At 38.4% G+C, this 26,701-nt stretch overlaps 1 protein-coding gene across 7 annotated transcripts in view; it reads right to left on the bottom strand.

Moving 5' to 3' along the window:
* Positions 1-26,701, bottom strand: part of LOC106086045 (sodium-coupled monocarboxylate transporter 1) — a 97,612-nt gene that overhangs the window by 56,556 nt on the left and 14,355 nt on the right. For 5 of the 7 annotated variants that reach the window (XM_013250554.2, XM_059362388.1, XM_059362387.1 and 2 more), the window contains exon 3: positions 11,757-11,916. In XM_013250554.2, coding sequence (XP_013106008.2) covers positions 11,757-11,916 — 160 coding nt within the window. Of the gene's footprint in view, positions 1-755; positions 824-1,079; positions 1,132-1,633; positions 1,700-11,756; positions 11,917-26,701 lie in introns of all 7 variants that reach the window. The other 2 variants (XM_059362390.1, XM_059362391.1) reach the window with 1 other exon arrangement.

Raw genomic sequence — 26,701 nt, forward strand, 5'->3', positions numbered from 1 at the left:
AGCAGAGCAAATCTTTTCTTTTATCCTTTTTTGCCTAAGAAGAGATGCCGGGAAAAATACTCGACAAATGCGACCCATGGTGGAGGGTATATAAGATTCGGTCCGGCCGAACTTAGCACGCTTTTACTTGTTATATATAAGATTTTTGTTTGGAACATAGGTGATGGGGAATTAACGATACTATCGATATTTATCATTAAAAGAATGAAATATATCGAATGCTGCAATTATCGATAGTTTGCCAGCTCTAGTGTGACCCATGGTGACCTGTCAACACACAACACATGTCACCCGTGTTACCGCCCAGCCACTTGACTCAAGATCCAAATCCCTCTGCACACAACCCACCATAATCACTGAATTTCTGAATCTGGAACACACTGCTACAACAACAACAACAGCAAACGTAACATTAGAATAGATTATTTCGTATATTTTTAGCTTTCATAGGAAATGCAGCAATTTGTTTTCTTTCGTACATTCGAAACTCAAAATAAAACATGTTTCCCCCCACTGAACTTCTTACTCAAGTTAGTGAGTAGGTGAAATTATGTTAATAAATTTGGCTAATTGGAGTGATGACGACAGGAATTCTCGATTTCTACTGTTTTACGAATAATTGACGAAAATCTGTTACTCTTCTTTAAATAAGCCAATTTAATCTTATAATCCAATTAGTCAATAAGATATACCAATTATCCAATCTCTCTCTCTCTCTTCTATCTCTCTCAACTTGATGTGCATTCAAAACTTACCACACACGTATAGAAAATGCACACCATGCATACCAATGGCGTAATGATGTGAATATTAACACCCGTCACTGAGCCATAAAAATTTAATGAAACAAACGGGGAAAAAACAGTTAAAAAGGGAATAAGAAAATAATAATAAAATCAAATAAAAGTTATAACGAGGAAAATTCAATTTCATTGACTAGCCAAAGAGGTGTTTTCATCAAACCTCATCTCTCTCTCACACTCTCAAAAGGAAAGGAGAATTTGGTGTGAACAATGAAAAAGAAATCTCATGAACAAGAACAACAACAACAAGTGGATCGTTGAATCAAACAACTTTACCTTGATTGAACGCCAAAGCTGGAACATAAATCACAATGGGCAACCAAGTTATCTGAACACGGATGTGTATGTGAGCATTCATGTAGAAAGACAATGCACACACACACACATACATACATAAAAAAGTAGATGAAACAACCAATAAATGTAGAATGTGTAGAGAATGTTGTGTGTTCGGTGAGCATTTCAAGCAACAACAACCATCAATGCCAACAGTTGGGTGTGTGTGCATTCACCGGATGTCAGTTGTTAACATTTTGCAGTGTGAATTGTGAGTTGAGCGAGTTCATTCAATTCAGCAGCATGCCAATGCATCCGTTTCAAGTTTATAGCAGTGTCAAGGTGACCAGAGTGTTGGATGTTGGGTTGTAGGTGGCGCAGATTTTCCCAGCCAGAGTATCAAAGGCATTACATGGGTTCAATAGAAATCAATAGGAATTTATTCCCAGTAGCAGTAACAGCAGCAACAGTCCATTGTGGGGGAATTTTTCAATTAAAAAAGAAACTTTTCAAACTACCCAAATTAAAGCATTTTAACGAACAAAACTACTTACCGTGCCCAGTGAGAATAGTATAGAACCGAACAAACGAATTCCTTTGCCGAAACGCATTTCGAAGTACTGCAAAATAGTTGTTATTGCTTTTTTTTTAGTTTGTAAACTTTTTCTTTGTAATTCTCTTATACAGTAATGTAACAGTAAGCTTAAGGAAGAAAAACAACCTCAAGCAAGGCATAGTATCGCTGTATGACTATGCTTAGTTGATTTTGAAGTTGTTTTCTTGAAATTCTTTTCTGAAGTTTAATGCACTTTCCTTTTAAGCAACAGTAAATAAGACGAATTACAATAGTTGGGAAGCTTCAAACAAACACTTTCAGTTATTTCCTTTTGCCGATTGAAAGAATATCCAAAGGATTTTCTTTTTTCGTTTTTTTTTTTTTTTTTTTTGTTTGTTAGCAATGCTAGCCGGCATTAGTATGTTAACATTTCAATAGATATGATTTGAGAAGTATTAAATTCTTTACAGACACATGCACACGTAGAAATGAATAGCAAATATTTCCTTGTGTTGAAGAAAATGTTGACCAGTATAAGACGGCTAAATGCCAATGTAAATGTTTTCTTTTCAATGATAAAGAAAATGTTTTTCATACCTTTTATACAGTGATAAAAAAATTTATATTTTAAATATGAAATCTAAACACCATTTGAAGCATATGAGAGGCTATTGTAAATACGGACTTTCCCTCTTGAGCTGTGTTATGGCTAGCAGGAAAATGGAATGGAAATTTAAGGTCTGTGACTGAGAAAGGGCAACTTGAAGGAGGAGGAAGAGGGTGAGGAAAGTGTGTCAGTCTATTTCCAAACAGACTCACTTAGACTATTTTAGTCCACTGTGATACCACAATAGCGACAGAACAGGCCCTGATGGGAATCGAACTCACGACTACGCACTGGTAATCCGAGCACGCTACCAACTGGGGCGACCTACAAGGCAACTAAAACAAGTAAACAGACGCTAAGTTCGGCCGGTCCGAACTTTGGATACCCTTGGGAATATATGTAAATCACCTTTCGTTATAATCCGGTGAAAAATGTATAATGTATGCCCCCATGGCAATTTGGTCCGATTTGGATCAAATTAGGCACGGACATAGAGTGGTCTAATAAGTACAAGTCATTGTTCAATTTTGTAGAACAAAATATTGGTCCTTTTGTTAAATATATCCAAATATAGACCGATTCGAACCATATACAACAAGAATGTCGAACAGCCTAACATTAGTCATTGTATCAAATTTCAGCGAAATCAGATTATAAGTGCGCCTTTTATGGGGCCAAGACTTTAAATCGAAAGATCGGCCTATATGGCAGCTATATCCAAATCTGAACCGATCTGGACCAAATTGAAGAGGAATATCGAATGACCTAACAACTCACAAATTTCGGCGAAATCGGACAAAAAATGCGTCTTTTATGTGTCCCAGACCCCAAATCGATCTGGACTGATCTAGGACAAATTGAAGAAGGATGTCGAAGGACCTAGCACAAATCACTATCCCAAATTTCGGCGACATTGGACTATAAATGGGCCTTTTATGGGGCCAAAACTTTAAACCAAGAGATCGGCCTATGTGGCAGCTATATCCAAATCTGAACCGATCTGGGCAAAATTGCAGAACGATGTCAAGGGGCCTAGAGGAAATCACTGTCCCAATTTTTGGGAAAATCAGACAATAAATGTGCCTTTTTATGGGCCCAAGACCTTAAAACGAGAGATCGGTCTATATGGCAGCTATATCCAAATCTGAACCGATCTGGACTAAATTGAAGAGGGATATTGAAAGACCTAGCACAACTCACTATCCCAAATTTCGGCGAAATCGGACAAAAAACGTGTCTTTTATGTGGCTCAGACCTTCAATCGAGAGATCGGTCTGTATGGCAGCTATATCCAAATCTGGACCGATCTAGGACAAATTGAAGAATGATGTCGAAGGCCCTAGTACAACTCACTGTTCCCAATTTCGGCGACATCGGACAATAAATGGGCCATTTATGGGTCCAAAACCTTAAACCAAGAGATCGGCCAATGTGGCAGCTATATCCAAATCTGAACCGATCTGGGTCAAATTGCAGAACGATATCAAGTGGCCTAGAGGAAGTCACTGTCCCAATTTTTGGGAAAATCGGACAATAAATGCGCCTTTTATGGGCCCAAGACCTTAAATCGAGAGATCGGTCTATATGGCAGCTATATCCAAATCTGTACCGATCTGGTCCAAATTGCAGAACGATGTCAAGGGGCCTAGAGGAAATCACTGTCCCAATTTTTGGGAAAATCAGACAATAAATGTGCCTTTTTATGGGCCCAAGACCTTAAAACGTGAGATCGGTCTATATGGCAGCTATATCCAAATCTGAACCGATCTTTACCAAATTGAAGAGGGATATTGAAAGACCTAACACAACTCACTATCCCAAATTTCGACGAAATCGGATAAAAAACGCGTCTTTTATGTGGCCCAGACCTTAAATTGAGAGATTGGTCTATATGGCAGCTATATCCAAATTTGGACCGATCTAAAATAAATTGAAGAAGGATGTCGAAGGCCCTAGCGCAACTCACTGTCCCCAATTTCGGCGACATCCGACAATAAATGGGCCATTTATGGGTCCAAAACCTTAAACCAAGAGATCGGCCTATGTAGAAGCTATATCCAAATCTGAACCGATCTGGGCCAAAATACAGAAAGGTGTCGAAGGGCCTAACACAACCCACTGTCCCAAATTTCAGCAAAATCGGATAATAAATTTGGCTTTTATGGGCCTAAAACCTTAAAACGGCGGATCGGTCTATATAGCAGCTTTATCCAAATCTGGACCGATCGGGACCAAATTGAAGAAAAATATCGAATGGTTTAACACAACTCACTGTACCAAATTTCAGTAAAATAGGATAATAAATGTGGCTTTTATGGGCCAAATACCTTAAATCGTCGGATCGGGCTACATCAAGATGTAGTCCGATATAGCCTATCTTCTAACTTGACATGCCTATGGACAATAAAAGAATCTGTGCAAAGTTTCAGCTCAATATCTCTATGCTTAAAGACTGTAGCGTGATTTCAATAGACGGACGGATAGACGACGGACATGGCTAGATCTTTTTATACACTCCACCATAGGATGGGGATATACTAATTTCGTCATTCTGTTTGTAACTCCTCGAAATATTCGTCGAAGACCCCATAAAGTATATATATTCTTGATCGCCATGACATTTTAAGTCGAACTAGCCATGTCCGTCTGTCTGTCGAAAGCACGCTAACTTTCGAAGGAGCAATGCTAGCCGCTTGAAATTTTGCACAAATACTTTTTATTAGTGTAGGTCGGTTGGGATTGTAAATGGGCCATATCGGTCCATGTTTTGATATAGCTGCCATATAAACCGTTCTTGGGTCTTGACTCCTTGAGCCTCTAGAGGGCGCAATTCTTATCCAATTGGAATGAAATTTTCAACGACGTGTTTCGCTATGACTCCCAACAACTGTGTCAAGTATGGTTCAAATCGGGTTATAATCTGATATAGCTGCCATATAAACCGATCTTAGATTTTGACTTCTTGAGCCAGTAGAGGGCGCAATTCTTATTCGATTGGAATGCAATTTTCCAGGGCGTGTTTCGCTATGACTCCCAACAACTGTGCCAAGTATGGTTCAAATTGGTCTGTAACCTGATATAGCTGCCAAATAAACCGATCTAGGGACTTGACTTCTTGAGCCTCTAGAGTGCGCAATTCTTATCCGATTTGGCTGAAATTTTGCACGACGTATTTTATTATGACTTTCAAAAACCTTGCCAAACAAGGTTCAAATCGGTTCGTAACCTGTTATAGCTACCATATAAACCGATCTGGGATCTTGACTTCTTGAGCCTCTAGAGGTCGCAATTATTATCCGATTTGCCTGAAATTTTGTACGACGAATCCTCGCATGACCATTAACATACATGTTTGTTATGGTCTGAATCTGTCTATAGCCTGATACAGCTCACATATAAATCGATCTCTCTAGTTTACTTATTGAGCCCCTAAAGGACCCAATTCTTATTCGAATTGGCTGACATTTTACACAGGTCTCCAACATACAATATAATTTAAATGTGGTCCGAACCGGACCATATCTTGATATCGCTCTAATAGCAGAGCAAATCTTTTCTTTTATCCTTTGTTGCCTAAGAAGAGATGCCGGGAAAAGAACTCGACAAATGCGATCCATGGTGGAGGATATATAAGAGTCGGCCCGGCCGAACTTATCACGCTTTTACTTGTTTTTTTTTAATTTGTCGGAGCGGAACAGTTTTTGAAAATGGAAGCCGATAAAATTATGCCTGCTCCGCTCCGCTCCGAATCCCAGGGCAAGATTTTCTTATTAAGTGACACAGATAAGACCAATATTCTATATTGAATGGTCCATATTTAAACATAGTCATCCCATGGATTAAAACTCATCTTACCAAGATTCAGCTTAATATATAAACTTCTAGTGGCTCTAGCATTGCTACACCAGCCAAGAAGATGGAAGGATCGCCAAGAGAAATATTATGAAATCAATAGGCATGTTCAAAAAAAAATTCATAAGAAAAATTTCAGACAATTGAAATCTTTACTGAGATACGGAAAGATTCAAGTTTAAATGTCATAGCCATCAAGAATAGGCATAATTTATTCGTAGGTGGTACACAAAGTAAGATGGAAAACACCACATTTTCAGTAGTTTTTTTTTTTTTATAAATATTGTGCTTCTTGATTGATTTTCTTATGGGCATAGGTGTTTCATACATACACCATCAGTCATGGCACATTTAATATTTCAGCACTAAGCCAATAAGCTACGATATTTTTCTTGGCATTATTTTAGCATTTCACTAAACGATTTCCTTGTGATAAAGAACAACCTAAACATTATGTATTATCACAACTTAAGTGAAGTCTGTGGATTTGACCTTAATTTTGTGTGTTTCATCGAAATTCCTCATTCCATTACAGAGGTAATTGTTTACCCTTGCGTTAAAAATATTGGTTCGCTTTAATCGAGCATAATAAACAAGACAAGACGATTAATAATGACTCAAGTGGAAAATTCTTATTCCAACAAAAAAAGAGTAAAAAGATTATAAATAGGTCACAAATTGAACTCGTTAAATATGTATTCCGCATTGCATCAATAAAATGAAAAGATCATCAAACGAAAGCAAAATTGTGCCAAAGCATTGATCCTTCGAAGCATAAGCATAGGTATATCTGCATAGCATAAGCATAGATGAAAGCATTGAGAATTATACAAAATTATGGATGAGCATGGTTTCATTATAGCATTAAAGCAATAGATAAAGATGATGATTGCAATGACGACAAAGAGCTTTAAGATTTTTTTTTACTTATGGCTTAAATTACTGATAAGAAATAAAAAGTGCACAATCGTACCCTTTATGGCGATCGAAGAAAATGACAATGAATTTATTGGTATTGTAATCAATGTTATTTGAATATACATATATAAATAAAACATGACCTCGCTTTAGCTTCGTAACAACTTCCCTAAAGTTTTCAATCCTCAGCAACCTACATCAATAAGAAGAATTTTTAAAATAAACCAGTAAGGAAGGACAAAATACCTTAAATCTGATGAAACATATATATGGGAGCTATATCTAAATCTGAACCGATTTCTATAAAATTCATCTATAATGCCGAGAAGCAAGAGAAAATCCTTCCTGCCATATTTCGAGAAAATCGATTAACAAATGACCAATTGATTGCAATATTACTGCAAATCGGACGAAAATATATATATATATGGGAGCTATATCTAATTCTGATCTGATTTCGAGCAAACTTCTCAGATAACGAGGTAGTCGTCGAGGAAAGTGTTGTGCAAAATTTTGGCACGATTAGTCAAATAATGCGCTTGCAGTGACTCTTGGGGTGAAAATCTGGCGATATACATATATGACAGCTATATCTAACTCTTAACCGATTACTATGAAATTCACCACTAAAATCGAGAGTCATAAGAAAATCCTTCCCGCAAAATTTCGAGAGAATCGTTTAAAAACTGAGCACTTTCTTGCAATATTTCTCCAAATCGGACAAACATATATATGGGAGCTATAACTAAATCTGAAGCGATATCGAGCAAACTTCTCAGATACTGTGGCAGTCGTCGAGGAAAGCGTTTTGTAAAATTTTTGGCAAGATGGGTCAATAATTGCACTTGCTGTGACTCTAGAAGAGAAAATCGGGCGATATACATATACAACAGCTATATCTAAATCTGCACCGATTTCCATGAAATTCACCAGTAATGTTGAGAGTCAAGAGAAAATCCCTCCTGCCGAATTTCGGTTAACAAAAACAATTTTATTGCAATATTACTGGAAATCGGACGAACATATATACGAGAGCTATATCTTAATCTGAACCAATTTTGACCAAACTCTATGTATATTGTGGTAGTCATCGAGGAAAGCGTTGTGCAATATTTTTGGCAAGATTGGTCAATAAAGGCGCTTACAGTGGCTCTAGAACTGAAAATCGGGCAGTATATATATATATATATATATATATATATATATATATATATATATATACATATATATATGTATATATATATATATATATATATATATATATATATATATATATATATATATACATGAGAGCTATATCTAAATCTGCACCGATTTCCATGAAATTCACCAGTAATGTTGAGAGTCAAGAGAAAATCTTTCCTGCCAAATTTCGAGAGAATCGGGTAACAAATGAAAATTTTATTGCACTATTACTGAAAATCGGACGAACATATAAATGGGAGCTATATCCAAATCTGAACCGATTTCTATGAAATTCACCTGTTATGTTAAGAGTCATAAGAAAATCCTTCCTGCCAAATTGCTAGAAAATCGGTTAACAAGTGATCATTTCATTGCAGTATTACTGCAAAACGGACGAACTATGGGAACTATATCCAAATCTGAACCGACTTTTTCCAATTTAAACAGGCTTTGTCTCTAGGCCAAAAAACACGTCCACACTAAATTTGAAGACGATCGGATGAAAATTGCGACCTGTAGTTTGTACACGAATTAACATGGACAGACGGACAGACAGACAGACAGACAGACGGACATAGCTAAATCGAATCAGAAAGTGGGCCAAATCGGTCCATGTTTTGATAAAGCTTCCATATCAACCTATTTTCGGTCTTGACTTCTTGATATGATGTTTTAATATCACTGCCAACAATTGTGCGAGGCATGGTTAAAATCGGTTCATAGCCATATAAACCGTTCATAGCCATATAAACCGTTTCAAACCCCATAAAGTATATACATTTTTGATCGTCATGACATTTTATGTCGATCTAGCCATGTCCGTCTGTCTGTCCGTCCGTCCTTTCGACCGCCAGTCTATCGAATACACGCTAACTTTCGAAGAAGTAAAGCGAGCCGCTTGAAATTTTGCACAAATTCTTCTTATCGGTGAAGGTCGGTTGGGATTGTAAATGGACCATATCGATCCATGGTTTGATATAGTTGCCATATAAACCGATCATGGGTCTTGACATTTTGAGCCACTTCAGGGCGCAATTTTTAGACGATTTGAAAATTTTGAAATTTTGCATGAGGTGTTCTTTTATGATTTTCAACAACTGTGCTAAGTATGGTTGAAATCGGTCCATAAACTGATATAGCTGTCATATAAACCGATCTGGGGTCTTGACTTCTTGAGCCTCTAAAGGGCGCAATTCTTATCCGATTTGGTTGAAACTTTGCATGGGGTGTTTTGTAATGATTTTCAACAACTGCGCTCAATATGGATGAAATCAATTGATAACCTGATGTAGCTGTCATATAAACCGATCTGGGGTCTTGAGTTCTGGAGCCTCTAGAGGGCGCAATTCTTATCCGATTTGGTTGAAACTTTGCATGGGGTGTTTTGTTATGATTTTCAACAACTGTGCTAAATATGGTTGAAATCAGTTCATAACCTGATATAGTTGTTATATAAACCCATCTGTGGTCTTGACTTCTTGAGCCTCAAGAGGGCGCAATTCCAATCCGATTTGGCTGAAATTTTGTACAACGGCTTCTCCCATGGCCTTCAACATAAGTGTCAAATATGGTCTGGATAGATCTATAACCTGATACAGCTCCCCATATAAACCGATCTCCCTATTTTACTCCTTGAGCCTCTAAAAGGAGCAATTCTTCTCCGATGGCTGAAATTTTGCACGACGCGTTTCGTCATGATATCCAACCATTGTTCCAAGTATGGTTTAAATCGAGCCATAACCTGATATAGCTGCCATATAAACCGATCTTAAATCTTGACTTCTTGAGCCACTAGAGGAGGCAATCCTTATCCGATTTGGCAGAAATTTGGCGTGAGTTATTTTGTTATGATTGACCGCAACTGTGCCAAGTACGGGTGAATTCTATGCATAACCTGATGTAGTTGTAATATAAACCGATCTGGGGTCTTGACTTCTCGAGCTTTTAGAGGGCGCTAATCCTATTCGATTTCGTTGAAATTTTGCACGACATCTTTCGCTATGACTTCCAATTACTGTGCTTAGTACGGTTCAAATCGGTCCATGTTTTAATATAGCTGCCATATAAACCGATCTGAGATCTTAACTTCTTGAGCCTCTATAGGGCGCAATTTTTATATGATTTCGATGAAATTTTGTACAACGGCTTCTCCCATGACCCCCAACATATGTGTCAAATATGGTCTGAATCAGCTCCCCAGTTCCTTATTTAACTTTTTGAGCCCCTTTCCTTTGCTCTGTTTGTCTAAAAAGAGGCACCGGGAAAAGAACTCGACAAATGCGATCCATGGGGGATTCGGCCCAGCCGAACTTACCATTCTTTTCATTGTTCAATTTGAATTCATCAAATTGACCATAGGATATCTATCCGGTGGTCAGTAGCTTGAACTAATGTTAGTCTTTCAAAATGAATCTATCGAATTGAAACTTGGTATTTATAGTATGTTCTTCAGTTAACCAATATGAGATGGTTTCTATATGGATTAAACTACCGATTTTTACAGCTTTGGTCCACAAAATGCTCATCTCTTAATCCGATTTTCAAAAATTGTTAATAAAAACATTTATGTTAAAAACCATTTTGTCTTCTTATTCAACATTGTCTTAGCCCATAAAACTCAGACTTCAATGTTGATAATACAAAGATAGTTCTGCTTATGTACTTCACAAATAAAATATTCTAAATTTGAATATTATTATTACAGTAAGTAACATGTAATGTAAATCTTCAAATCCAACAAAACATGGTTGAGTTGAATAAACAATAAGAAAACCAATATTAAACTTTAAGAGATCAAATTATTACATATCATTATTAGAATTACAAAAACTTCAGACTGGTAACACATGAATTAATCAATTCATTGATAACATTAAACAAATTTTTCTTTCAACAGTTGTAGCATGATCATAAAACAATAAGCTGGACAATATCTTGCAAGAAGTCATGTAAACACAATATGTTTGATGTATTATTGGACTCCAAGTAAATATTGTTTGACTCCGTAATACTTGAAGATTCATTACAATAATATTACAATATATATTTTTTAATAACATTATCGTTTATAGTTTCGGTAAAAGTCGGAGAAAATAATACATTAATATTAAACATTTCATATAAACACAACGATGTCGAAAAACTCACTAAACTTATGCACAACATATGTTGTACGAATTTCCATATCGTAATCCGAAAAAAATATCTGCATAACTTTTAGAACACTCAACAAAATATTTCTTGTTTTTCTATTCCTTATATGCAAACATAGAAAATGTGTGTGTGTGTGTGTGTGTGTGTGTGTGTGTAGTGGATAAAAGCTTATTTACAGCATATATAGTTAAAAAATGCTAATATTGAAATAAAAAACATAAAAAAATGCATTTGCCAAAAACTGTGTAGTGATAATATTAAAAAGTAAACATTTAGAGTTAATAGAGTGCATGCATATACTCGTATAATACGATAGATGTGTATACAAATGTCAAAGGTTAGCAACAAAAGCCAATTTAAAGTGCATTATATATAGTTGGAGTAAATCGAAACATGGATCACTTACCTCATAGGTTGATGTTAGCTGTAGATTACAGAAGACTGGCAAAAAGACATACCAGGAAATAACACCCGATAGTGCTAATGTTATCAAAATGAAGGCATATTGGGTGCCATACACATAGATTTCCGTTGAAGTGCCCAGCAGAGAGATACCCGAAACAAAACTGAAAAGAAATTTTGAATTTTAAATTAATTAAGGATTATTTTTGGAACCATATAACAACAAAGAAAAACGTGCTAGTTCGACCGGTCTGAATCTTAGGAACCCACTACCATTGGATTCTACTAAAAATTTACAAAAATTAACTAAGTTGAAAGCACATGTGTACTTTACGAAAAAATTTCTGACAAATCAGCAAAAAATTATAGCATCTTGGGGCCGTAGAAGACTAATCAGGAGATCGGCTTATAGGGGAGCTAATCATGTTATACATCGATTTTAACCTTTCTTGGCACGCATGTTGGAAGTAATAATAGAGCACAACATGCAAAATTTCAGTCAAAACTAATAACAATTACGGATCCAGGGGCTCAAGATTTCAAATCAGGGGGAGTTTATTAGGCTTTAGGATAATATTTTCGTATTTCAGGGACTCAAGATCTCTAACCGGGAGATCGGTGAATATGAGAGCTATATTCAAATCTGAACCAATATTACCCATTTGCAATCCCCAACGACCTACATCAATAAGAAGTATCGGTGCAAAACTTACAGTAGCTAGCTAGCAGACAGACATGTCTGAATCGACTTAGAATGTCAAGATGATCAAGCATATATATTGAGTTGCCCAAAAAGTAATTGCGGATTTTTTAAAAGAATGTAAATGCATTTTTAATAAAACTTAGAATGAACTTTAATCAAATATACTTTTTTTACACTTTTTTTCTAGAGCAAGCTAAAAGTAACAGCTGTTAACTGACAGAAGAAAGAATGCAATTACAGAGTCACAAGCTGTGAAAAAATTTGTCAACGCCGACTATATGAAAAATCTGCAATTACTTTTTGGGCAACCCAATATATGTACTTTATCCAGATACATTTTCAGGACCAGGCCAGAAGGACAACGAATAATAGATGGCCAGAAAGAGGGAGCTGTGAGCATTCCAAAACTATGTGGCCTAATGTAGACTTGAAGAGATCTACTGCTTAGCCGTCATTGGCTAGAACAGACATCTCAGTCATTGTGTCCATCATGACAGGTCGTGGTCTAATCGGAAAACATGCTGACACACGGAAGGTTGCCAGTAACGACTTTTGAAGAAACTGTGTGGATGGATGGCGAGGAAGAGGAGACCATAGAACACCCTGTGTGTGTGTGTCCCGCACTAGCAATTAGAAGGAGTTCCACTTAAGGTTCTCATTTCTTTGAGAACTTGTCGGATTTAGCGGATGTGAACATTTGCAAGTTATAGGGCTTTTTAAAACGATCTGGATGGCTCAACGGTAGGAACTAGAAGACATTTTTCTTCCACTCTTCCTGTGGTATCACAATGGACGAAAACCTTTAAGTGAGTACGATGGCAGACTGCCACTAAAACCTAACCTACAATTGGAGGCCACCGTAGTGCAGAGGTAGGCATGTCCGCCAATGACGCTGAACACCTGGGTTCGATTCCTGGCGAGACTATCAGAAAAATTTTTTAACGGTGGGTTTCCCCTCCTAATGCTGACAACATTTGTGAGGTACTATGCCATGTAAAACTTCTCTCCAAAGACATGTCGCACTGCGGCACATCGGTCGGACTCGGCTATAAAAAGGTGACCCCTTATCATTGAGCTTAAATTTGAATCGGACTGCACTCATTGATATGTGAGAAGTTTGCCCCGGTTCCTTAGTGGAATGTAAATGCAAATTATGGCCATGAACATTCCCTTAAGGAACAGGGGCAAACTTCTCACATATAGTGCAGTCCGATTCAAATTTAAGCTCAATGGTAAGGGCCTCCTTTTTATAGCCGAATCGGAAAGGGTTCGAACCCAGGCGAATCCTGGCGAGACCATGGGAAAAATTTTCAATTTGTATAAATGGAATGACTAGATTTGGTGGTGAGTATTACAAATTTGGGGCATCTAGTAGCTTAGGTCGAGAAAGTTTGAAGGCATCTGCAATCAAAATCCCTAAGCCATTTTAGCCCATTAAGATACCACAGGAACAAGAAATGGGAGATGCCAACAAGTTCCTGTCATTGGACCAGCCATATCGTATTTATCGCTACATCATAAAGAACTTGACGTTAATAGAATTCGATGCGGCAAAAAAAACATGGTACTTAGCAGCACTAGACTTCAATATAAAACAAGTAAAAGCGTGTTAAGTTCGGCCAGGCCGAATCTTTTAGATACTCTCTACCAAAGATCGCATTTTAAAGTTCTTTGCCCGGTATCTCTTTATGGGCATATGAAGTATAATGGATAGGAATTGCTTTGCTATTGGAACTATATGAGGTTATGAACCGATTCGCATACTTGGTTTGGATTTTGGAGACCATAGTAGATGCCACTGTGCAAATTTTCAACCAAATCGGATAAGAAATGCCCTCTATAGGAGCTCAAGAATAAAATCGGAAGATCCGTTTACATGGGAGCTCTATCAGGTTTTAAACCGATTCGGACCATATTTGAAACATGTGTTAGTCCTAGAAAATATTACTGCGCTTATTTTCAGCCAAACTGGATAAGAATAACGCTTTATAAGTAAAATCGGGAGATTGGAGATTGGAGCTATGTCAGGTTTTTGGCCGATTCCGACCATACTAGACGCTTGTGTTAGTGGTCATAGAAAAAGTTTCAGCCAAAATCGGATAAGAGTTACGCCCTTTAGACACTAAAGAAATGGCATCGGGAGATTGGTTTATATAGGAGCTATGTCAGGTTTTGAACCGATTCCTACCATTCTAGGTCACTGTGCAAAATTTCAGCCAAATCGGATAAAAGTTGCGCTCTTTAGAGGCTCAGAAGTCAAGATCCGAAATCGGTTTGCATGGGGGCTTTATCTAAATATGCACCGATATAGTCCATTTACAATCCCAACTGACCTAAACTAATAGGAAGTATTTGTGCAAAATTTAAAGCGCCTAACTCTACTCCTTCGAAAGCTAGCGTGCTTTCCACAGACTTACGGACGAATAAGAATATATATGCTTTATGGGATCTTGGACCAATATTTTGATATGTTACAAAGGGAATGAAGAATTTAGTACGAGTATACAGGATAGGAAATGCCGCGCAATGCGTATTGTTGTATCAAAAGCCTCCCAAAGAAAACCATGGTACGACCAAGAGTGTCGAAATGCTACTGATGCCTAGAATACAGCATACAGAGCAATCCTGCAATCAGTAGCAACGAACCAATTAAAGGAGTGGTATGCATAAGGAGGCGTAAGCATCAAATTGTATGCGCGATTTGGTTGGAAGAACACATTCCATACTATGTCCGTAGAAAAGAAAAGAGAGGGAATGTGCCAACTGAAGAGAAATAAGTCTTCTACTTATCGCATACAAGATACTCTCGAGCGTACTGTGTGAAAGATTAAAACCCAAAGTCAATGAGGTAATTGGGCTCTATCCGTACAGATTTAGACCTGGTAAATCCACCTTAGACCAGATATTCAAACTGCGCCAAATACTGGAAAAGTCTGTAGAAGCACAGGTCAACTCTTACCATCTCTTTTTTTTTGTTACAAATCATCTTTCGATAGCCCTATACGTTCAAAGGTATTTCAAACCATGTCTGAGTTTGGTATCCCTGCAAATTAAAGTAGACACTGTAGGATAACTCGTTCCTCAATATGAATAAGAAAAACTCTCCGAACCATTCCAAACGAGGTTTCAGGCAAGGAGACAGCATATCGTGTGATCTCTTTAATGTCCTGTTGGAGAAGATTATACGAGATGTATATTTGAGTAGATATGACACACCAATCTCTAGCGGACACATGTTGCTCGTCTATGCCGACGACATCGATACCATGGATCGGCCACCGCAAGTAGTAACTGCAGCCTTTGAAAGCATCAAAAATAATAAATAACAATAAGTAAAAGCGCGCTAAGTTCGGCCGGGCCGAATCTTATATACCCTCCATCATGAATTGCAATTGTAGAGCTCTTTTCCCGGTATCTCTTTCTAAGCAAACAAAGGATAAAAGATTAGAATTGCTATGCTGTTGAAGCTATATCAAGATATAATCCGACTCAAGAAGTAAGGTTTTCTTTAGGAAAACTTTAATTCAGCCTGGCTGAATATGGTTTTCTTTAGGAAAACTTTAATTCAGCCTGGCTGAATAAGGTTTTCTTTAGGAAAACTTTAATTCAGCCTGGCTGAATAAGGTTTTCTTTAGGAAAACTTTAATTCAGCCTGGCTGAATAAGGTTTTCTTTAGGAAAACTTTAATTCAGCCTGGCTGAATAAGGTTTTCTTTAGGAAAACTTTAATTCAGCCTGGTTGAATAAGGTTTTCTTTAGGAAAACTTTAATTCAGCCTGGCTGAATAAGGTTTTCTTTAGGAAAACTTTAATTCAGCCTGGCTGAATAAGGTTTTCTTTAGGAAAACTTTAATTCAGCCTGGCTGAATAAGGTTTTCATTAGGAAAACTTTAATTCAGCCTGGCTGAATAAGGTTTTCATTAGGAAAACTTTAATTCAGCCTGGCTGAATAAGGTTTTCATTAGGAAAACTTTAATTCAGCCTGGCTGAATAAGGTTTTCATTAGGAAAACTTTAATTCAGCCTGGCTGAATAAGGTTTCCATTAGGAAAACTTTAATTCAGCCTGGCTGAATAAGGTTTTCATTAGGAAAACTTTAATTCAGCCTGGCTGAATAAGGTTTTCATTAGGAAAACTTTAATTCAGCCTGGCTGAATAAGGTTTTCATTAGGAAAACTTTAATTCAGCCTGGCTGAATAAGGTTTTCATTAGGAAAACTTTAATTCAGCCTGGCTGAATAAGGTTTTCATTAGGAAAACTTTAATTCAGCCTGGCTGAATAAGGTTTTCATTAGGAAAACTTTAATTCAGCCTGGCTGAATAAGGTTTTCATTAGGAAAACTTTAATTCAGCCTGGCTGAATAAGGTTTTCATTAGGAAAACTTTAATTCAGCCTGGCTGAATAAGGTTTTAATTAGGAAAACTTTAATTCAGCCTGGCTGAATAAGGTTTTCATTAGGAAAACTTTAATTCAGCCTGGCTGAATAAGGTTTTAATTAGGAAAACTTTAATTCAGCCTGGCTGAATAAGGTTTTCATTAGGAAAACTTTAATTCAGCCTGGCTGAATAAGGTTTTCATTAGGAAAACTTTAATTCAGCCTGGCTGAATAAGGTTTTCATTAGGAAAACTTTAATTCAGCCTGGCTGAATAAGGTTGTCATTAGGAAAACTTTAATTCAGCCTGGCTGAACAAGGTTTTCATTATGAAAACTTTAATTCAGCCTGGCTGAATAAGGTTTTCATTATGAAAGCTTTAATTCAGCCTGGGTGAATAAGGTTTTCATTAGGAAACCTCTAATTCAGCCAGGCTGAATAAGGTTTTCATTAGGAAAACTTTAATTCAGCCAGGCTAAATAAGGTTTTCATTAGGAAAACTTTAATTCAGCCAGGTTGAATAAGGTTTTCATTATGAAAACTTTAATTCAGCCTGGCTGAATAAGGTTTTCATTATGAAAACTTTAATTCAGCCTGGCTGAATAAGGTTTTCATTATGAAAACTTTAATTCAGCCTGGCTGAATAAGGTTTTCATTATGAAAACTTTAATTCAGCCTGGCTGAATAAGGTTTTCATTATGAAAACTTTAATTCAGCCTGGCTGAATAAGGTTTTCATTAGGAAAACTTTAATTCAGCCTGGCTGAATAAGGTTTTCATTAGGAAACCTCTAATTCAGCCAGGCTGAATAAGGTTTTCATTAGGAAACCTCTAATTCAGCCAGGCTGAATAAAGTTTTCTGTAGGAAAACTTTAATTCAGCCTGGCTGAATAAGGGTTTCTGTAGGAAAACTTTAATTCAGCCTGGCTGAATAAGGTTTTCTGTAGGAAAACTTTAATTCAGCCTGGCTGAATAAGGTTTTCTGTAGGAAAACTTTAATTCAGCCTGGCTGAATAAGGTTTTCTGTAGGAAAACTTTAATTCAGCCTGGCTGAATAAGGTTTTCTGTAGGAAAACTTTAATTCAGCCTGGCTGAATAAGGTTTTCTGTAGGAAAACTTTAATTCAGCCTGGCTGAATAAGGTTTTCTTTAGGAAACTTTAATTCAGCCTGGCTGAATAAGGTTTTCTTTAGGAAAACTTTAATTGAGCCTGGCTGAATAAGGTTTTCTTTAGGAAAACTTTAATTCAGCCTGGCTGAATAAGGTTTTCTTTAGGAAAACTTTAATTCAGCCTGGCTGAATAAGGTTTTCTTTAGGAAAACTTTAATTCAGCCTGGCTGAATAAGGTTTTCTTTCAGAAAACTTTAATTCAGCCTGGCTGAATAAGGTTTTCTTTAAGAAAAACTTTAAAAATCCAGCTAATGCTAATGTTCTTGGTAATTCTTGCAATGTGAATTATTATCAACTTCATAAAATAAGACTTAGAGTTTGGTTGGAAAACACATTGAAATGCAAGAAGGTTACTTATCTGTGGTGGTGAGCATAAAAAGGATTAATCTAATTTCTGCTAAATATTGTAATCTTAGTATAGATTAGATTTTGGATTCTTGCTGGATTTTTAAGTACATTTCTTACATACTCTATAAAAAACAAGTAAGAACTTGCCGAATCTTGGGATCTCATCGCAATGGATCGCTCATGCAAAATTTCAGCCCAACCGGATAAGAATTGCGGCTTTTGGGAATGAGGATGTCAAATCGGGAGATCTGTTTATATGGGACCTATATAAGGTTATCAACTGATTCGTATTATACTTGTCAGGACCGGTTCGGGTTATACTTGGCATGATTGGTGGAAGTCGCTTCCAGGCGCTTATAAAGTCAAATGGGCAGATTCCTTTATGTGGGAGGCATATCCAAACCTGAACCGATATGGTCCATTTGCAATCCCCAACGACCTATATCAATAAATAGTATCTTTGCAAACTTCCAAGTTGCTAGCTTTACGCGTTCGACCGATATTGTGATTTCCCCAGACGGACGGAAGGTCGTGGGTAGATCGACTCCGGATGTCATGACGACCAAGAATATATATATATTTTAATGGGTCGCAGACCAATGTTGCGAGGTGTTACAAAAGGAATGACTAGATGGAGATTATCCACATCCTATTGTGGTAGATATACAAAATCATTTAAATCGACTTGTACAATTTTTGCTCCTTACCGAGCATATGCTAAATACATTCCCAAAATATACAACATAAATAAATTTAGTTGCGAATTTCTTCTTAAGACCTTAATAATGATGCTGGATTTGTGTTTGTACAGTAGGTGTCTTTGGGCCAAATGTTGTTGTGTTTCCCATGCCCAAGGCCTAGTTACAAAAGAAAAGTAATGAATATACCAGGCTGCTTTGAAGGCAGCGTGGGTAGCCTGACTGGCGACTCTGTCTGGCTGCAGGGCTTAATGTTGTTTGGTGTCAACCAACATTTTACACTTTTCCCAAGTAAATATGCTTTTGCCATACAAACTGCCTCGGACAGACGTGCCAGACAATGTTAATAAAATTTACGGTTTGGCCCAATCCTCAAGTTAATCATTCAAAATGTGATGGGCTGGACAATGGGATAACCGGACGGGCAAAGAGCTAAAGGCAACGATTTCAATTCAAACTCAAGAAAACTTTCAGTTCTCAGGCTTAAAGTGTAATTCCAAGAATTTAAATCAATTGTATTTTTGGGCGAGACTTCAAGCAGAACATTTGAGCAAATCTTTGCCAAACTAAAAAAGTTTTTAAATACGAAAATTTTCTCGCCTTTTCCGTTTGCCAAGGCAACATCCTCATCCATATCGTTTTCATGGTGAAGAACATAATGATGAAGGCATTTTGACTTATCGAAAAGTTATTGTGTGGGCTTTTTAGAAAGGGCTAAGGAATGTTAGGCACACTCCCCCGCTATGGCGTCCAGTTTAATTAGAAAAGTGCCATGAAAATGTTTGACTTTGGTGTATTGAAATTCTTAGAACTTCAACTTAAATTGTTTTGCGTGTTATAAATATGCAATTGGATATTTTTTTCTTCTTTTGTTGCCTTTTGGAATGTTTTTGCAAAACATTCTCGTTGAATACTTGCGTACTGGCAAATGAGTTTTCATTCAAATGTCATAAAAATGATTTTTAGGACTTTTTTTTTGTATTGCCTCAAACTTAAGGCGCAGATCGGCTTTCATAAAACATATCACAAAAAGTTTTTGATACATTTTTGTTTTGGATTTATGATTTACAGGGAGAAATCTATGAATAGATGCTACAATTTATTGTTGGAAAATATTGAAAGAATTTTATAAATAACTGAAATTAGCTTTCAGAACAGATACTGTAGTATGGGTTTATACTTATTATTAATCAGGCCAACGGCCTTTTTTGATGAGAGTGGAAGCCTCTAGAAGAAGAGGAATAAAAAACAAGTAAAAAGGCGTTAAGTTCGGCCGGGCCGAACTTTGGATACCCACCACCTCGAGTATTATGTAAACCACCTTTCATCAAAATCCGGTGTAAATTGTATACCTAATGTCACATAGCAGTTTTATCGAAATATGTTCCGATTTGGACCAAAATATTGGTCTTTTTAGAAGCTATAACTAAAAATAAACCGATCAGAACCATATGCGGAAAGGATGTCGTAAAGCCTAACAGAACGAACTGCCCCAAATCTTGGCGAAATCGGACAATAAATGCTCCTTTAATGGGCTCAAAACCTAAAACCGAGAGATCGGTCTATATGGCAGCTATATTCAAATCTGGACCGATCTGGCCCAAATTGACGAAGGACGTCGAAGAGCCTAACGCAACTCACTGTCTCAAATTTCGGCAAAATCGGACAATAAATGCGTCTTTTATGGTCCCAAAACCTAAAACCGAGAGATCGGTCTACAGGCAGCTATATCCAAACCTGGACCGATCTGGGCCAAATTGATGAAGGACGTCGAAGACCCTAACGCAACTCACTGTCTCAAATTTCCGCAAAATCGGACAATAAATGCGCCTATTATGGCCCCAAAACCCTAAATCGGAGGATCGGTCTATATGGCAGCTAAATCCAAATCCGGACCGATCTGGGCCAAACTAACGAAGGATGTCAAGGGGACTAACACAACTCACTGTCCCAAAATTCAGCAAAATCGGATAATAAATGTGACTTTTATGGGCCTGAGACCCTCAATCGGAGGATCGGTCTATATGGCAGCTATATCCAAATCCGGACCGATCTGGGCCAAATTAACGAAAGATGTCGAAGGGACTAACACAACTCACTGTCCTAAATTTCAGCAAAATCGGATAATAAATGTGGCTTTTTTGGGCCTAAGACCTTAAATCGAAAGATCGGTCTATATGGCAGCTATATCCAAATCTAGACCGATCTGGGCCAAAATAACGAAGGATGTCAAGGGGCCTAACACAACTCACTGTGCCAAAATTCAGCAAAATCGTATAATAAATATGGCTTTTATGGGCCGAAAACCCTAAATCGAAAGATCGGTCTATATGGCAGCTATATCAAGATATAGTCCGATATAGCCCATCTTCGAACTTAACCTGCTTATGGACAAAAAAAAAATAATCTGTGCAAAATTTCAGCTCGATATCTCTATTTTTAAAGACTGTAGCGTGATTTCAACAGACAGACGGACAGACGGACGGACATGTCTAGATCGTCTTAGATTTTTACGCTGATCAAGACTATATATACTCAATAGGGTCTGAAATGGATATTTCGATGTGTTGCAAACGGAATGACAAAATGAATATACCCCCATCCTTCGGTGGTGGGTATAATTAAAGGCTATCGCCAATAAGGGGAGAGACTTCATCATTTAGAATAGTAAAGATGCCTTCGATACATTCACATTCTCCTGCAGAGACAAAGATGGAAATTTGAAGTCAGGATATGGAAAGAACATTTTTCCACGTACTGATATCCTATGATCGTCATATACTCTTCGTCACCATCATAGGACATCACCGCAGAACCAACCCCTGATAATGGTATATTCGTACAAGGAATGAGGCCCAATTAGCAATAACCTGGTTGAAAAACAATAAGGCAGCCGATGCCGATGAGTTACCGGCGGAACTGTTTAAAACCGGAGGTGACACCCTAATAAGGCGTATGCATCAGCTCGTCTGCGTGATTTGGCTAGAAGAACACATACCCAACGATTGGAGCTTTTGCATACAATGTCCCGTAGAAGAGAATGGGGGCAAGGCAGTAAGTGCCAACTACAGAGGAATAAGCCTCCACCAAATCCCATACAAAATACTATCGCAGGCACAGCGTGCCTGGGACTTGCATACACTCCGAAAGCCTAGCAGGAGGCAAAGGTGGTATTAATACCAAAGCCCGGCAAGGCAAGTTATGCGACACAAAAGACCTACAGACCTATAAGCCTTACGGACACCATGATAAAGAGTAGGACATCCAGCGAACTGCTCAAATACAATCAGCATGCCTATGCCAAGGGAAGGTCTGTGGAAACTGCCCTTGACGAGGGTTGTGCATAAAATAGAAGAATTCTTTGCTGCCAAAACAAACACCGTGGCGATATGCATTGACATCGAGGGGGATTTTAACAATGTGCGGACCGACACACTGATCCAATCCTTAGACCAGACCGGATGGACCCAGTCCTATGAGACTGGATAAACCATATGCTAAAATACAGGAAATATAAGGGAGAAAGTGGAACAAGGCTCGCCACAGGGGGGCATTTTATTGCCACTCGTTTGGGTGACCGCCAAAAATAACCTATTATGGATGCTGACTGAGGAGGGATTTGAATCCATCTGCTATGCAGTGTAAGGATCTGAACCAGCTATGCGGAAGTCCAAAAAATGTTTTGCATATGGCATATGACTGGGCTAGACCTAGAGGTCTCAATATTAACCCAGAGCCGACTGAAATATGCCTGTTCTTGGCTGGGTCAATTACTTAAATACTGAGTGCCAGTGATACTCGAGATGACAAGGCGTGTTATTAGCGCCTTCAAATAACCAATGGCCAACATCAGCGTATGTTCCCAGATTAGGGGCGGGTGAGGCGAGCGTCGGATTTTGGAGCAAGCGGCTCGCCACAACGAGGAATACATGTGCAATCCCACAAAACCCAAAATCGTTGTGGGAGATTTGAATGCGAAGATAGGGAAGGAAGGCATTTTTGGTCCAACAGCCGAAAAGTTTAGCCTCCATGAGATAACGTCCAGTAATGGGTTGTGGCTGATAGATTTCACCGCAGCAAAAAACATGGTAGTTAGTAGCACCAGATTTCAACAAAAAATTATTCACAAAGCCACATGGCTGTCACCCGATCAAAAAACGAGGAACCAAATTGATCAAGTTGTGATAGATGGAAGGCATTCATCCTGCATTTTAGATGTACGATCGATCCATGGAGCGAATATAGATTCGGATCATTGCCTTATTGCAGCAAAGGTTCGCACCCGTTTGAACATGGCGAGGAACGTACGATCTGACACTGCACGAAAGCTGGACCTTGAAAAGCTACAAACACAACAAATGACAGCGGCATACTCCACTCGACTGACCCAACTGCTTGATGAAAGCACATGGCGCAGTGGCAAACTATTGCTCACTCCATGGAAAATGCCGCGAAATCGGTACTTGGGAACCGGAAGTCTCCTCCCAGAAACCCATGGTATGTCCAAGAGTGTCGAGATGCTACTGAAGCCAATAATGCGGCATGTAGATTAACCCTGCAATCAGTAACAACACGCCAGATGAAGGAAAGGTATCGGGACAAAAGAAGAGAGGCGAAACGTCAATTCCGCAGAAATAACAAGTAAAAGCGTGCTAAGTTCGGCCGGGCCGAATCTTATATACCCTCCACCATGGATCGCATTTGTCAAGTTCTTTTCCCAGTATCTCTTCTTAGGCAAAAAAGGATATAAGAAAAGAGTTACTCTGCTATTAAAACGATATCAAGATATGGTCCGGTTCGGACCACAATTAAATTATATCTTGGAGGCCTGTGTAAAATTTCAGCCAATTCGTTTAAGAATTGCGCCCATTGGGGCTCACGAAGTAAAATAGAGAGAACGATTTATATGGGATCTGTATCGGGCTATAGACCGATTCAGACCATAATAAACACGTTTGTTGATGGTCATGAGAGGATCCATCGTACAAAATTTCAGGCATATCGGATAATAATTGCGACCTCTAGAGGCTCAAGAAGTCAAGATCCCAGATCGGTTTATATGGCAGCTATATCAGGTTATGAACCGATTTGAACCTTATTTGACCCAGTTGTTGAAAGTAAAAATAAAATACGTCATGCAAAATTTCAGCCAAATCGGATAGGAATTGCGGCCTCTAGAAGCTCAAGAAATCAAATCCCCAGATCTGTTTATATGACAGCTATATCAGTTTATGAACCGATTTGAACAATACTTGGCACAGTTGTTGGATATCATAACGAAATACTTCGTGCAAAAATTCATTCAAATCGGATAAGAATTGTGCCCTCTAGAGGGTCAAGAAGTCAAGACCCAAGATCGGTTTATATGGTAGCTATATCAGGTTATGGACCGATTTGAACCATACTTGGCACAGTTGTTGGGTATCATAACAAAACACGTCGTGCGAAATTCCATTCCAATCGGATAAGAATTGCGCACTCTAGAGGCTCAAGAAGTCAAGACCCAAGATCGGTTTATATGGTAGCTATATCAGGTTATAGACCGATTTGAACCATACTTGGCACTGTTGTTGGATATAATAAGAAAACACGTCGTGCAAAATTTCATTCCAATCGGATAAGAATTGCGCACTCTAGAGGCTCAAGAAGTCAAGACCCAAGATCGGTTTATATGGCAGCTATATCAGGTTATGGACCGATTTGAACCACACTTGGCACAGTTGTTAGATATAATAACGAAACACGTCGTGCAAAATTTCATTTCAATCGGAAGACCCAAGAAGTCAAGACCCAAGATCGGTTTATATGGCAGCTATATCAGGTTATGGACCGATTTGAAGCATACTTGGCACAGTTGTTGGATATCATAACAAAACACGTTGTGCAAAATTTCATTCTGATCGGATAAGAATTGCGCACGCTAGAGGCTCAAGAAGTCAAGACCCAAGATCGGTTTATATGGCAGCTATATCAGGTTATGGACCGATTTGAACCATACTTGGCACAGTTGTTGGATATCATAGCAAAACACGTCATGCAAAATTTCGTTTCAATCGGATAAGAATTGCGCACTCTACAGGCTCAAGAAGTCAAGACCCAAGATCGGTTTATATGGCAGCTATATCAAAACATGGACCGATATGGCCCATTTACAATACCAACCGACCTACACTAATAAGAAGTATTTGTGCAAAATTTCAAGCGGCTAGCTTTACTCCTTCGGAAGTTAGCGTGCTTTCGACAGACAGACGGACGGACGGACGGACAGACGGACGGACATGGCTAGATCGACATAAAATTTCACGACGATCAAGAATATATATACTTTATGGGGTCTCAGACGAATATTTCAAGTAGTTACAAACAGAATGACGAAATTAGTATACCCCCCATCTTATGGTGGAGGGTATAAAAAGGAAATTGAAAGACGTGAATGTGAGCGAATTGAGATGTACAGAAGTCAGAATGAAGTCCGGAAATTCTATTAAAGAATTAAACATCAAACCGATGGCTTTGGTGCAGGCACATCCTCCTACAGAGACAAAGAAGAAAATCTGATAACAGACACAGATAACATGCTGAAGATATGGAAGGAACATTGTACCTAACTGCTAGTGTCCCACGTTGGCGGCGATGAGGATACCGCAGAACCAATCCCCGATGATGGTATAGAATGTTTACCTCCTAGTAAGAATGAGGTCCAAGTAGCAGTGACCTGACTAAAGAACAACAAGGCAGCAGGAGCCGACGTGTTACCCGCTGAACTATTTAAGACCGGAGGCGACACGCTGATAAGGCGTATGTATCAGCTTATCTGCGCAATCTGGCTAGAAGAACGCATACCCAATGATTGGAACCTCAGCATATTGTGTCCCGTACACAAGAAAGGAGACAAGACGGAATGTGCCAACTACAGAGGAATAAGTCTCCTCCCGACCGCACCAGTTTTGAGATTAAGCGAAGAATAATACTGGCAAGCAGATGCTACTTTGGACTAAGTAAGCAGTTTAGAAACAACGCCACCCCTCGACAGACGAAGATTTCGCTATACAAGACACTGATACTACCCGTGCTGTTATATGGTTCTGCACTTGTGATTATGTACTTGTGAAAGCAGATGAGACAGTGCTTGGGGTATTTGAGAGAAAGATTCTTCGTAAAATATGTGGACCAGTTTGCGTTAATGGAGAATATAGGCGACGTATGAACCACGAGCTGTATGAGCTGTATGACGATGAAGGCATAGTTACACGCATCCAAATACAACGGCTGCGTTGGCTAGGCCATGTTGTCAGAATGGATGAAGAAGCTCCTGCAAAGAAGTCTTTTGAAGGCAAACACGGTGGTACACGCAAACCGGGAAGAACAAAAGCCCCATGGAAAGATCAAGTGGTGGGAGACACCTCGAAACTTAGTGTCAGAGATTTTAGAATGAGCGCAGAAGATCGAGGCGTTTGGAACGCTCTTCTACGTTCGACTGGTGGAACAAATGATCTGTCATAGCCAATTAAAGTAAGTAAGCATCACTGATGATGGCTCTATTTAACCGGGTAACCGGGTAAGAATAATCTTAGAATGAAGTATACGAAATACTTACAGCAAACCTGGTCACAACAACAATAGAAGAGAAAGAGCAAACTATGTAGCAGGAAGAATTCCACT

This window comes from Stomoxys calcitrans, chromosome 2, assembly GCF_963082655.1.
Source record: "Stomoxys calcitrans chromosome 2, idStoCalc2.1, whole genome shotgun sequence".
Lineage (NCBI taxonomy): Eukaryota > Metazoa > Arthropoda > Insecta > Diptera > Muscidae > Stomoxys > Stomoxys calcitrans.